General features: G+C 44.3%; 1 protein-coding gene across 4 annotated transcripts in view; it reads right to left on the minus strand.

Annotated features, from left to right (window-relative positions):
* VPS41 (VPS41, HOPS complex subunit) overlaps positions 1 to 12,230 on the minus strand; it is a 154,315-nt gene that overhangs the window by 86,930 nt on the left and 55,155 nt on the right. For all 4 annotated transcript variants that reach the window (XM_019538980.1, XM_019538963.1, XM_019538970.1 and 1 more), the window contains one exon: positions 1,026 to 1,088. In XM_019538980.1, coding sequence (XP_019394525.1) covers positions 1,026 to 1,088 — 63 coding nt within the window. The remainder of the gene's footprint in view (positions 1 to 1,025; positions 1,089 to 12,230) is intronic.

Below are 12,230 nucleotides of genomic sequence, written 5' to 3' on the forward strand. Positions count from 1 at the left end.
TGGTTTCCTTTTTTCCCCTACAAGAACTCTTTCTGACCCAGTACAGACATTACACTTTTACTGGTATAAGTGATAGGAAACCGGTCTATACCCATGACAGAAGTTCTGTTATAGAGACCTAGAACAGAAGTTCAGTACGCAGACCAGTTTAAAAATGTCAGAACCCAGTCCAAGATTCGCCCCCCTCCACCAAAGGATGAATGTGTTCACTACCCATCTAAACTATGGCAGTTAAGGAAACCACATAACTTAGATTAATTCCACCTCAGGCTTTCTGAATGTCTATACCTAGCCTCAGAGAGGATACCTAGGTCTTCACAGAATCCTACTATTGCTGGGAGCGGCATAATGCGATGAGGAACTCAGGGCACAGGGACACTGGCAACATCCAGTTGCCACCATGCTGCTGGCATGATCATGACTGAGCAGCTGATGGTGGCAGCTATTTTCTTTTGCACCCCTTTTCTCCCCCCAACAAGTTGGCACCTAAGGTAGTTTCTCCTAATTGCCCCAATCTAGTGATGTCACTGACTGCTAGCTTCTGATGGCTAGCCAGTTACACAGATGAAGTTAAGAGAACAGTAATTTAAGTTCTTCCCTCAACAGAATGTGCATCACCATTGTGATGTCACCACCCACTGCTTTCTCCCAGGGTAAGTTTAAGATTATAATCAATTCAAATACTGACCTAGCAGAACCCTCAAAATTTATAATCACAGACTTACAAGAAGAGAGGAATAAGTTAAGACAGAAAACAGCAGATGGCTGACAATTTCCCCTTATGTTTTGCCTTTTGTATTTGAAAAACTCAGTGCTACTTTCTACAAAACCTAGATCAACTTTTCCCCGCAACGTAACCAGATCAGAAGTTTTTATGCTAACGCAGCAAACCATTTTCAGGTGATCTGAATATTAGCACAGGGAAGAAGCATTACTTTATTTTGCAGAATAGGAGTCAGCATGATCCTTATGTTATTAAAGACAAAAATGCTGCAATTTATTAAGGATTAATTAAAAGTACTTACTTTAATAGGACAGTCAAATGTTTCATGAAATTCTTCTCCCGAATACAATCCACACACCTGTACCTAGAGAGGTATTTTTAAAATCAAATCAAAATTACCTAATAATAAATTTCACAAGGGAAATAATGAACATAATGTCACTTCATGACTGGAAGATAAATGCAAGAGATCACACACTTTACTTTAAAAATGCAGTAAACTTAACAATTCAGAGTTATCCTAGGCTTACTTGAAATCCATTAAGGTATCTTATGAAACATTTTCAGCAGTATAAGAGTGCTTCCTGGCAATTAAGTTTTTACAAGCGCTACAAGTTCCCTATGCTCTGAGCTGAGCACTTTTGTTAAACAAATACTGATCTGGATTAGAGATGAATAACTTAATAAAACTAAGTGGAACATATATTAAAAACTTCTCTGAGAAGGAATTGCCTTTTTTCTTCTTTTTTAAAATTATCACAGTTAAACTTCAAAGATTTTTTTTTATAATACTTAACATTTTAAAAAAATTCTGAGTTATAAAGCAGAAGTAGAATGAAAACCAAGCACCATGATTTTTCCTGACTTCATCTAAAAACATTTCAGCTTCTTTCCCTTACACACAGAAATCATTGTATGAAGCCCCTCCCTGCCCCTTTTCATTACTGTGTAATAAAAGTTTGTAAATGGGGACTGGTTTGGTCACAATAAATGTTTTCTGCGCTTTAAAGAATAGAGCAAAGACACGCAACAGAAGAATTATCTCAACACTAATTAAATTTAAATGGAAGGTGAGAATTGTTCCTGGAAAGATGCAGATGGTCAATTTAGAATGGAATAAATGAGAGGCAATGGAAAACTTTTTTTTAAAGAGTTTACAAAAGTCCCTACAAGTGCTATAATCCTGGAAAAGTAGTGCAGCATCAGACAGACCAACAGCACATGTTCGTGGTTGAGGGACATTTGAGGCTCTGTAAAAGCCAGACATTGTAACGAACTCTCTTCTCAGCTTCCAGCAAGCATCGTGTATACTCAAGAGACCCAATATCAAGCAAAAGGAATATAAAGGATGCTCAGAACCCAAATTAGTACAACAGGATGATTCTTTTAAACTTTAATTAAATTTAGACTTAAAAAAAAAGGTTACATAGACTAAAAATGAAATTCCAGGTCTGTTCATGAACCCCACTTCTAAACCCTAGTACTTACTTATTTATACTCTGGATTATCAATTAACGAGCTACACCCGGGTTTATTTAGTTCAAATGCTATCGTCAATGGACAAAAAGGAATTATTGGTCATATATGTAATGCTATGCAGGGAAATCAGAGGGAATAGCGGAGGCACTAACTAGTTTCCTTGAGAAAGGAAATTCTGTCAACAAATTACATTCTGCCCACAGTAGGACACAATTAATCTAACAGGCCTTTTCCAGTTTTGTTATCTACAGTTATTACAATCCCCAATGAGTCTTTCAGTAGAAAAAAAATAAAACAAAGAGGGAAGGGAAGTACATAGTATCTGGAGGAAAGTCAGCAGCAATAAGCCAAAGGACATTTGGTTCAGTGTCTCCATGGCAAGATTCACTGGAATGCTACATTATGGAGGACTCTACAGAGTGCCTGGAGACCAGCTGTTACCAACCAGTGGATCTCAATTCACCAGCAGATCCTGGAGCCTCTTGGAGTCCATCTGAGACTGGGGTGGAGGGCTGAGTGCCTGCATGCATGCACGCATGTGCCCCAGCCCAGCAGATCAGTCCGTGGGGGAGGGAAGAAGTGGGGGCTAGATAGAGGCCCCCACAGTTAGGGACAGTACCACAGAGGCAGGAGCAGGGGTAAATTGAGTGGGGCCCTGCTGGGTGGGACTTACCTGTTCGGGAGGCATGCCCCCAAATAATTTTTTCTCCTTCTGACTATCTCACCCCCCCCAACTCCCTCCCCACAGATTACCTGCTGGACTGTAGTGGGGGGGAGGGGGAAAGAGCTGGGGCAGCACACAGAAGATCTTGGGTTGCTTTTAAATGCCAAAGGTGATCTCCTACTTTAAAAAGTTGGAGACCACCGCTGTAGACACAGATGTGGAGTAAACTGGCCATTAGGTAATCACCGATGGCTTTAAAAGAATATAATCAGAAACAGCAGTTGACTGAGAAGCAAAGTCATATTTGGCTTGGCAGCATGTCCAGAAGACAGTCACACTAATGTCATTTCAGCCACCTCATCTCTTCCTACTCAGCTCATTTCTTGGACATTTCCTAAATATTATTACCAACTTTGGTCAAACATGACTTATTCACTGGTGGATATACAGTCTATACCACGCTTTATAGAGTGTTCCATGTACCAGCCTGGGCCAACCTACCACTCCAGAGGAATGAAAATCAATACCTAGATGCAGTGAGACAGCATCACAGGGCTCCAATTATGTGGTATAACTGAATATATGGTTATACACAAATAAGACTGAACTGTCTCTAAGCCAACAAAATCTTTTGGTTGTTGGGGTTTTCTTGGAAAAAGGGAGACAAATGAGAATGGCACTTCATGCAATAGAGGAAACAAAATAATCAAGAGGCAGAGGAAAGGAAGAAGTTAAAAGATACAAATCTTTTACTCACTTAGGAAATCTAACCATTTAAAACACATGCATGTACACTAGCTTCTCATATTTAAAAGTGAAAAATCAAAATTAACATCAACAATAGATGAAATAACTATGGCAACTAGAATGATAATTCTCCCATTAAAGTACTGCACTGCACGTAACAGTACAAGTTTTCAACATTTATATTTCTTTAAGAATTTGGAAGCAAAATGGATCCAGTTAACTAAAGGGAAAAAACAACACCGCATAAAATGTAAGTTATCATCATGTTTACTCAGGGGACCCTATAGATCAGTTTATTACTTCTTAATGTCTTTTATTCTACAGAGAGAAAGTGATTCTTTTGAAATCACAACGCTATATTGGATTTATCTAGTTCTATTTTCTTTCTCCATTTAGTTTATCACATTTTTTGGGTAGTCTAAAATGGAGGCCCCTACATTTTGCAAATCCTCTGTATTTAAGTTTTTGCAGTACCTCTCTTCCAACTTTACAGCCTTGTTCTGGGCCTTAATTATTACAATAAATGTTACCTTATGTTAAAGTGGGTAAAAAAGAATGGTCAGAGCACCATGTCAAGACTTCCTGATTTTGCTGTTTCTTTAAGCGAACACGTTCCAAGTTTCAACATCTAGCAATGGAGTCTCACGGAGTATTTTGTTATTCTCTTGGTTCTCACGAAAGTCAATTGTTATTCTCTTCCCCTGACCAATTCAGAGGAAGTGCTCTCTCTCAGTCAGAAAAGCTGATTCAATGACAGAGTGTGGGAGTAATAAAGGAGGAAAATGAAATAGTAATAAATTATGCAATTTAGAGCAAGAGAAAAAGCAGTTTGCATCACTTAATTTTCATCCAAGGTGAACTGCCTTCTTCTCTCTTTGTGTAAATTGACTTCTGTTTGAGGGTAAAATTGCTCAGTGTGTGATGCAAATAACTGTCTTTTGGGCAGCCCAACAAAACCACACCAGTTCACGGAAAATTCTCATGACACTATATGTGCTTCAAAAAGCTGCATCATCTATTTTTATCCAATGTTTATTTAACAGAACCAAATTATTTCTCCTTTTGATAAACTCTGTATACAGAGTTACAAATCTCAACAGGTGTTTTTTACCTATAAAACAACAAGAAAGATATGGAGCTCTACAAAAACATCCTGCCAATGTCTTACTTGTGGTAAAGGATGAATGTAAGAGTGACAGCTACAGGAACCTAGCTGAGGCCTTATTTTAATAGGTTTGCACAAAAGGGCAAATATAGTGCCTAGCTTTAAGAAAGAGAAGAAGGAAGATCCAAGGAACTAAAAACCAGTCAGCCTCATCTTGATCCCTAGAAAAATCATGGAACAGGTCCTCAAGGAATCCATTTTTAAGCACTTGGAGGAGAAAAAAAGTGATCAGGAACAGTCAGCATGGATTCATCAAGGACAAGTCATGTCTGATCAACCTGATTGCTTTCTATGATGAAATGACTGACTCTGTGGATGTGGGGAAAGCAATGGACACAATATACCTTGACTTTAGCAAGGCTTTTGATACGGTCTCCCATACCACTCTTGCAAGGAAGCTAAGGGTGTATGGGCTGGATGAATGGACTGTATGGTGAGCAGAAAACTGGCTGGAGCATCAGACTCAACAGACAGTGATCAATGGCTTGAAGTCTACTTGGCAGCCGGTATCAAGTGGAGCTGGTTTTGTTCGATAGCTTCATCAGTGACCTGGGAGATGGCATAAAGTGCACCCTAAACAAATTCGCAGATTACACCAAGATAGGGGGAGTAGTAGATTAGCTGGAGGATAGGGCTAGGATTCAGTGACCTAGACAAACTGGAGGATTGGGCCAAAAGAAATCTCCTGAGGTTCAACAAGGACATGTGAAAAGTCCTGCACTTAGGATGGAAGAATCCCATGCACGCTTGGGACCACCTGGCTAAGCAGCATCTTTCCAGAAAAGGACCTGGGGGTTACAGTGGACAATAAGCTAAATACGAGTCAAGAGTGTGTACGCTTGTTGCCAAGAAGACTAATAGCCTACTGAGCTGCTGTTAGTGTGCTGTCAGCAAATCAAGGAAAGTAATTATTCTCCTCTATATGGGACTGGCAACTGGAGTACTGTGTCCAGTTTAGGTCCCCTATTACAGAAAGGGCAAGTTACAGAGAGTCCAGCAGGGGTGGAGGGGAACAACCAAAATGGTGGGGGGGCTGGGGCACATGGCTTCTGAGGAAGGGCTGAGGGAATTGGGCTTATTTAGTCTGCAGAAAAGAAGACTGAGGGGAGATTTGATAGCAGCCTTTCACCATCTGAACGGTGATTCCAAAGACTATAGAGCTAGGGGTGCGCAAAGTCTGGCCCATGGGCTGGATAGGGTCCATGGCAGACTCCATTTCCCAGCAGCCCCTGCCCACATTGCTGCAGTCTCCATGGAGACCCCAATCAGGGCAGTGCTGTGACAATGCTGGGCCAGGGTATCTATGCAAACCAGCCCCAGTAGTACTGGCAGCATGCGCAGCTGGGTGGGGAGCTGCTCCAAGGCCAGGACTGGGATCTTGCAGTGGGACAGCACGGTCCGGAGCTGGGGCAGAGCCATGATCCACTGCTTGCATGTCCCTGCCCATCTCTTGGACCACAGTCACTGCTGCAAAATCCCAGCCTTGGAGCAGCTCCCTGCCCAGCTATGTGCCCTGCCAGCACTGCTGGGGCCAGTCACTATGGAAACCCTGGCCCCACACTGACACAGGACCACCGCTCCTGGGGTCTCCATAAAAACTGGCTGCAGCACCACCAGCAGGGGCTGCTGGGAAATGGAGTTTGGCCACTGGCCGGGTCTGCCATTTTGGCCACCCCTGAGCTGGACTGTTCTCAGCAGTGGTAGATGACAGTACAAGGAGCAACGGTTTCAAGTTGTAGCCTGCATTTCTATAGCACATCCTTTTGTGGGCTGAAGCTCACTTTATCAGATGCTGTGAATGTATGTGCACAAAACAGAATACAAGGAGAGAGAAATTTTCAAGGGAGAAGGAAGTAGAGGGGGCAGTACTGGGAGAGGCAACCAAAGTAGGCAACCGTTGATCCTCTGGATCATGGCACACATGTAAGAGGTCTAGTCAGGTACCTGATGAATCTGCTTGTACAGAGTCTTGCGACTATCATACCAAGACCTTTGACACATAAACCTATGCAGGAGTATGAAGGAATGGAAGCTCCCCAAGACCTACCATCCCTCCCCCCTCCTTTAGACCACTGAGACACAATTCAAAGGCCAGACCAAGTGCTGACATTCAGTGCCTCAATGCTTAGAGCTTCTGTCAGACAGCAATAAATAAGAACTGCTGCTGACTCCCTAAAGCCTCAGAGAGGCCACTCTGAAGTCAGCAATGGGAGTGTCCATGGAAGTTAGCCCTGCACGTCTTCCTGCAAATGATATCAAATCAGTATTCATTCATTCTTTCACGTAGGGATTGCCTTGACTGTCCAAAGTAGACAGCAGAGGGGCACTGTGAGCAGGTGACAGCATATATAACACTGGTAGAGTTGCAAGCAACTGAACCTCAGATGTCATAATCCATGTTTTATTTGGCCCTGTAATGATGTGGTCTGTATTGATGCCGGGGCACAGCAGACATCTGTGTTTGATGCAAGGCCTTACAGTCCCAGAGAGAATGGGAGTTAGGTAGCCTGCTGCTTTAGAGTTGCGATTGAGATTGGAGCTGCTTGTAAGCCAGGCCAGTTTTGTCCCAGGTAACTACTTTGAGATAGTCATCCTTTTCCAGAACAGGCGTGGAGGTCCTTAATGATGCGACTATGGTGTTCAAGCTGTGGGCTGTAAGGGGGCTCTGTTGTCATTGTCTGGGTTGGTACTGTAGCAGATGAGAGCAAGCCTCAGTCTGGCTTTGTTGATTTGAGTGGCTACAGTTTTGGGGTTGTTTTGTTATTGTAGGATGCTCTGCTCCAGATCCTTTAGGTATGTATTCTAGTCAGTGGGATCAGAGCAGATAGGGTTGTAAATAGAGCATGGCTGCAGACAATGGATCTAGCCATGGTTGGCGGTATGGAGATGGGATTGTAAATAGACTTTGGCTGTAGACAATTGATCTAGTGTAGCTGGCAGAGATCAATTGGTTTCCAAAACCATGCACTTTAAACAATAGATAGAGCAGACTGAAAAACAAGGTGTCCACCTGGGGCTGGAAGTCCGAAGTAAAGGAACTTTAGTCCACAGCTAAATTGCTATGGAGTATTCCAGGCTGTACAAATGGGAGAGAAAACAGATGAGCTAACTTTGGGATGCTAAGGCTTCTCCAGACTGGCTTGGGAACAGAGGGACTCCTTAACCCTTTGGAGGTAGCAGGGGCTTCTTGCTGCATGGCCTTTGTGCCTCACTAAATGCTTTTATTGAAAAAGAGTGGTCTTGCTTTACTGCTTGGGACTTTGAGGTGAGCACCTTTCTCCTTTGAAGAGAGAAAATTCCTCTTCTGGAGCTGAATGGTTAGCTCTAGAAGCAGAGTTGTAGATAGCCAGGGAGGACCAGGGACTGAATGGCCAGGGCCCCAGAGCTGGAAGGAGTCAGGGGTCTTCCCCACTCTAGAAGCCATGCCTAGGCTGGCTGCAGGGGGTACTCAAAAAAGACCAGACAAGACCAGGGCCTCAAGTAAGCACTCCTCTGGGAATCCGTGACAGGCTGCCTCTACTTTCAGTGATCATCCTGCAAAGACTTGCACTGTGAAGAAATAAGCAAATGTGAGTAAGGATCTGCACCCCGGGCAAAGCCAGCTGCTATGTTGCCAGTACAGGTGATCCAAGCACCAGTCCACTGCAGCAGCTATTTTTGCATTCCCACCCCCAAAAAGTGGAATCTGGGGTTACCTCTGTAGGTGATTGTACATGTCTACAGTTTACTTCAAGAGAACAATATGCTCGAGGAACATCAACCACCATTACTCATTCCCCACCATCTACTGCTAAGGCACTTTAATAGCTGCCATTGCCTGCAGCCTACCCCAGGATATAACTGTCATTCTGCTTCAAAATATACACTGGTGTACAAAACTCATGTAAATAACCCCAGTGTACATCTGCCTGAGGTCCAGACCTTAATACAGTGGACAATCAGAGCCTTAAAGACTCTCCCTGCCCAGAAATTTTATGCAGATTTACAAACACTACAGCAACCACTTTGGGTGGAAGCTACATAAACAAAATGGAAAATACAGTTCCTGACTTAACATAACACTGCCTGTTAATGTAAGTAAAAGTGCTTAAAAAAAGAGAGAGAGACAAAGCAGGTTGGATATATATGTATCTTTGCTTTCTGCACCCCCTGCACGCACTGAATTCTGGTTGCATTCTCCCAATATTTCCTGCTGATTCTTTTGTAGATCAGCACCACTTTTGAGGTAAGCTCAAAGACGTTGGAAACTTCCAATTCTTTGAAGTCTCCAGATGAACTTTTACCTGCTCAGCATGGGGAGACGGTAATGCTCCTGGTCTGCACAAAAAGTACTGAATACTGCACTTGAATTTCAACCTTAAGTAGAAGGGAGCCAGAGCAGCTCTGGATTTTGGAAGAGGTCACGCTCCCTTATGCATTAGGGCACCTAGTTTGACCATCTGAAGTAACAGGAACAAAAACTTGACCCAGCAGAACTATTACCCACCCCCCCAACCCCAGTAAAACATAAAATATGCTTTCTAAAGGAATGTATTACACTACACGTCAGAAATAAAACTTGTTTTTATAGAATCACAGAAAGTTAGGGTTGGAAGGAACCTCAGTCCAACCCCCTGCTTGAAACAGGACCATCCCTAACTAGATCATCCCAGACAAGATTTTGTCTAGCTGGGTTTTGAAAACCTCTAAGGATGGAGCTTCCACCCCACCCCCTCTCTGGGTAACCTGATCCAGTATTTACTACCCTCCTAGTGAGAAAATTCTTCTTAATATCTAACCTAAGCTTCCCTTGCTGCAACTTAAGACCATTGCTCCTTGTTCTGTCATCTGCCACCACTGAAAACAGTCCAGCTCCATCCTCTTTTGAACCCCCCTTCAGGTAGTTGAAGGCTGCTATTAAGTCGCCTCTCAGTCTCCTCTTCTCTAGACTAAATAAGCCCAGTTCCCTCAGCCTAAGTCATGTCCCTCATCCCCCTCATCATTTGTGGCACCCTCTGCTGGACTCTCCCCAGTTTGTCCACATCCTTTCTGTAGTGGGGGCCCCCAAAACTGAACACACTACTCCATATGTGGCCTCACCACTGCTGAATAGAGGAGAATAATCACTTCCCCTGACCTACTGGCAACACACCAACCACTGCAGCCCAGGATGCTGTTAGCCTTCTTGACTACAAGGGCGCACTGCACTGCGGGCTCACATTCAGCTTATTTTCCACTGCAACCCCGAGGTCCTTTTCTGGAAAGATGCTGTTTAGCCAGGCGGTCCCAAGCCTGCCCTGGTGCATGGGATTCTTCCGTCTTAAGTGCAGGACTTTACACATTTCCTTGCTGAACTTCAGGAGATTTCTTTTGGCCCAATCCTCCAATTTGTCTAGGTCACTGAATCCTAGCCCTATCCTCCAGCTTATCTACTACACCCCCTAGCTTGGTGTAACCTGCAAACTTGTTTAGGGCGCACTTTATGCCATCTCCCAGGTCACTGATGAAGCTATCGAACAAAATCAGCCCCAGGACCTACCCATGGTCCATTTCTGCAGAGCTGCTGCCCAGCCCGTCAGTCCCCAGCCTGCAGTGGTGCATGGGATTGTTCTGTCCTAAGTGCAGGACTTTGCACTTGTCCTTGTTGAATCTCATGAGACTTCTTTTGGCCCAATCCTCCAATTTGTCTGGGTCACTCTGAATCCTAGCACCACCCTCCTGCATATCTACTACTACTCCCAGCTTGGTGTCATCTGCAAACTTGCTGAGGGTGCACTCTACATGATCTTCCAGGTTGTTGATGAAGAAAGTGAACAAAACCAGCCCCACAATCAACTCCCCTTGATCCTGGCTGCCAACTAGAGATCGAGCCATTGATTACTACTCTCTGAGCCTAATGCCCAAGCCAGTTTTCTAGCCACCTTACAGTCCCATTCATCTAGCCCACTGGTCTCCCCACATCCACAGTGCCAGTGCTTAGGCTTAGGTCAGTCATCTCATCCTAGAAGGCAATCAGCTTGATCAGGCATGATTTGCCCTTGGTGAATCCATGCTGATTGTCCCTAATCACCCTTTTCTCCTCCAAGTGATTAAGAAATGGATTCCTTGAGGATCTGCTCCATGATTTTTCTGGGGACTGAGGTGAGGCTGACTGGTCTGTAGTTCCCTGGACCCTCCTTCTTCCCTTTCTTAAATATGGGCACTATGTTTGCCCTTATTCAATCATCTGGGACCTCTCCTGACTGACATGAGTTTTCAAAGATGATAGCCAATGGCTCTGCAATCACATTAACCAGCTCCCTCAACACCCTCGATTTCATTGCATCCAGCCCTATGGACATATACATGTTCAGCTTTTCCAAGTCGTCCCTAACTTGTTCTTTCACCACTGAGGGCTGCTCACCTCTTTCCCAGACTGTTCTGCCTGGTGCAGTAGTCTGGGAGATGACCTTGCCTGTGAATAATGAAGGAAAAAAGGTATTGAGTGCTTCAGCCTTTTCTGCATCCTCTGTCACAAGGCTGCCTCCCCCATTCAGTAAGGGACCAAGACTTTCCCCGATTCTCCTCTTGCTACTTAGATATTTGTACTAACCCTTCTTGTTACCCTCCATATCCCTTGCTAACTTCAATTGCATTCTGGCCTTCCTGACTTCATCCCTGCATGGACGAGCAATGCTCTTATATTCTTCCCTAGTTGTGTCCAAGTCTCCACTTCTTATAAGCTTCCTTTTTCTGATTTAGTTTACTGAAGAGTTCCTTGCTAAGCCAAACTGGTCTGATGCCATGCTTGCTAGTCTTCCTGAACATTGGGATGGTTTGGTTCCTGCACTCTCACTAGGACTTCCATAAAATACACCCAGCTCTCCTGGACTCCTCTCCCCCTCAGACTGGCTTCTGAGGAGATCTTGCCCATGAGTTCCCTGAGTGAGTTGAAGTCTGCTTTTCTGAAGTCCAGAGTCCAGGGACTCTGCTGCTGTCCATCCTTCTTTTCCTCAGGATCCTGAACTCAATCATTCCGTGGTTACTGCTGCCCAAGTTGCCATCCACTTCTACATTCCCCACCAATTCTTCCCTGTTTGTGAGCAGCAGGTCAAGAGTAGCACAGCCTCTAGGTGGCCGCTCCAGCACTTGCACCAGGAAGTTGTCCCCCCATACTCTCCAAAAACTCCCTCGATTGCTTGCACACTGCTGTACTGCCCTCCCAGCAGATGTCAAGGTGATTGAAGTCCCTTATGAGAACCAGGGCTTGGGATCCCATTTTCAAGAAGGGGAGGAAGGAGGACCTGGGCAACTATAGGCCAGTTAGGCTCACCTCCATCCTTGGCAAAGTCTTTGAAAAAATTATCAAGGCTCACATTTGTGAGAGCCCGGCAGGGCAAGTTATGCTGAGGGGAAACCAGCATGGGTTCGTGGCAGGCAGATCATGCCTGACCAATCTAGTCTCTTTTTATGACCAGGTTACAAAACGCCTC

This window comes from Crocodylus porosus, unplaced genomic scaffold (genome assembly GCF_001723895.1).
Source record: "Crocodylus porosus isolate Cpor-Errol unplaced genomic scaffold, CroPor_comp1, whole genome shotgun sequence".
NCBI lineage: Eukaryota > Metazoa > Chordata > Crocodylia > Crocodylidae > Crocodylus > Crocodylus porosus.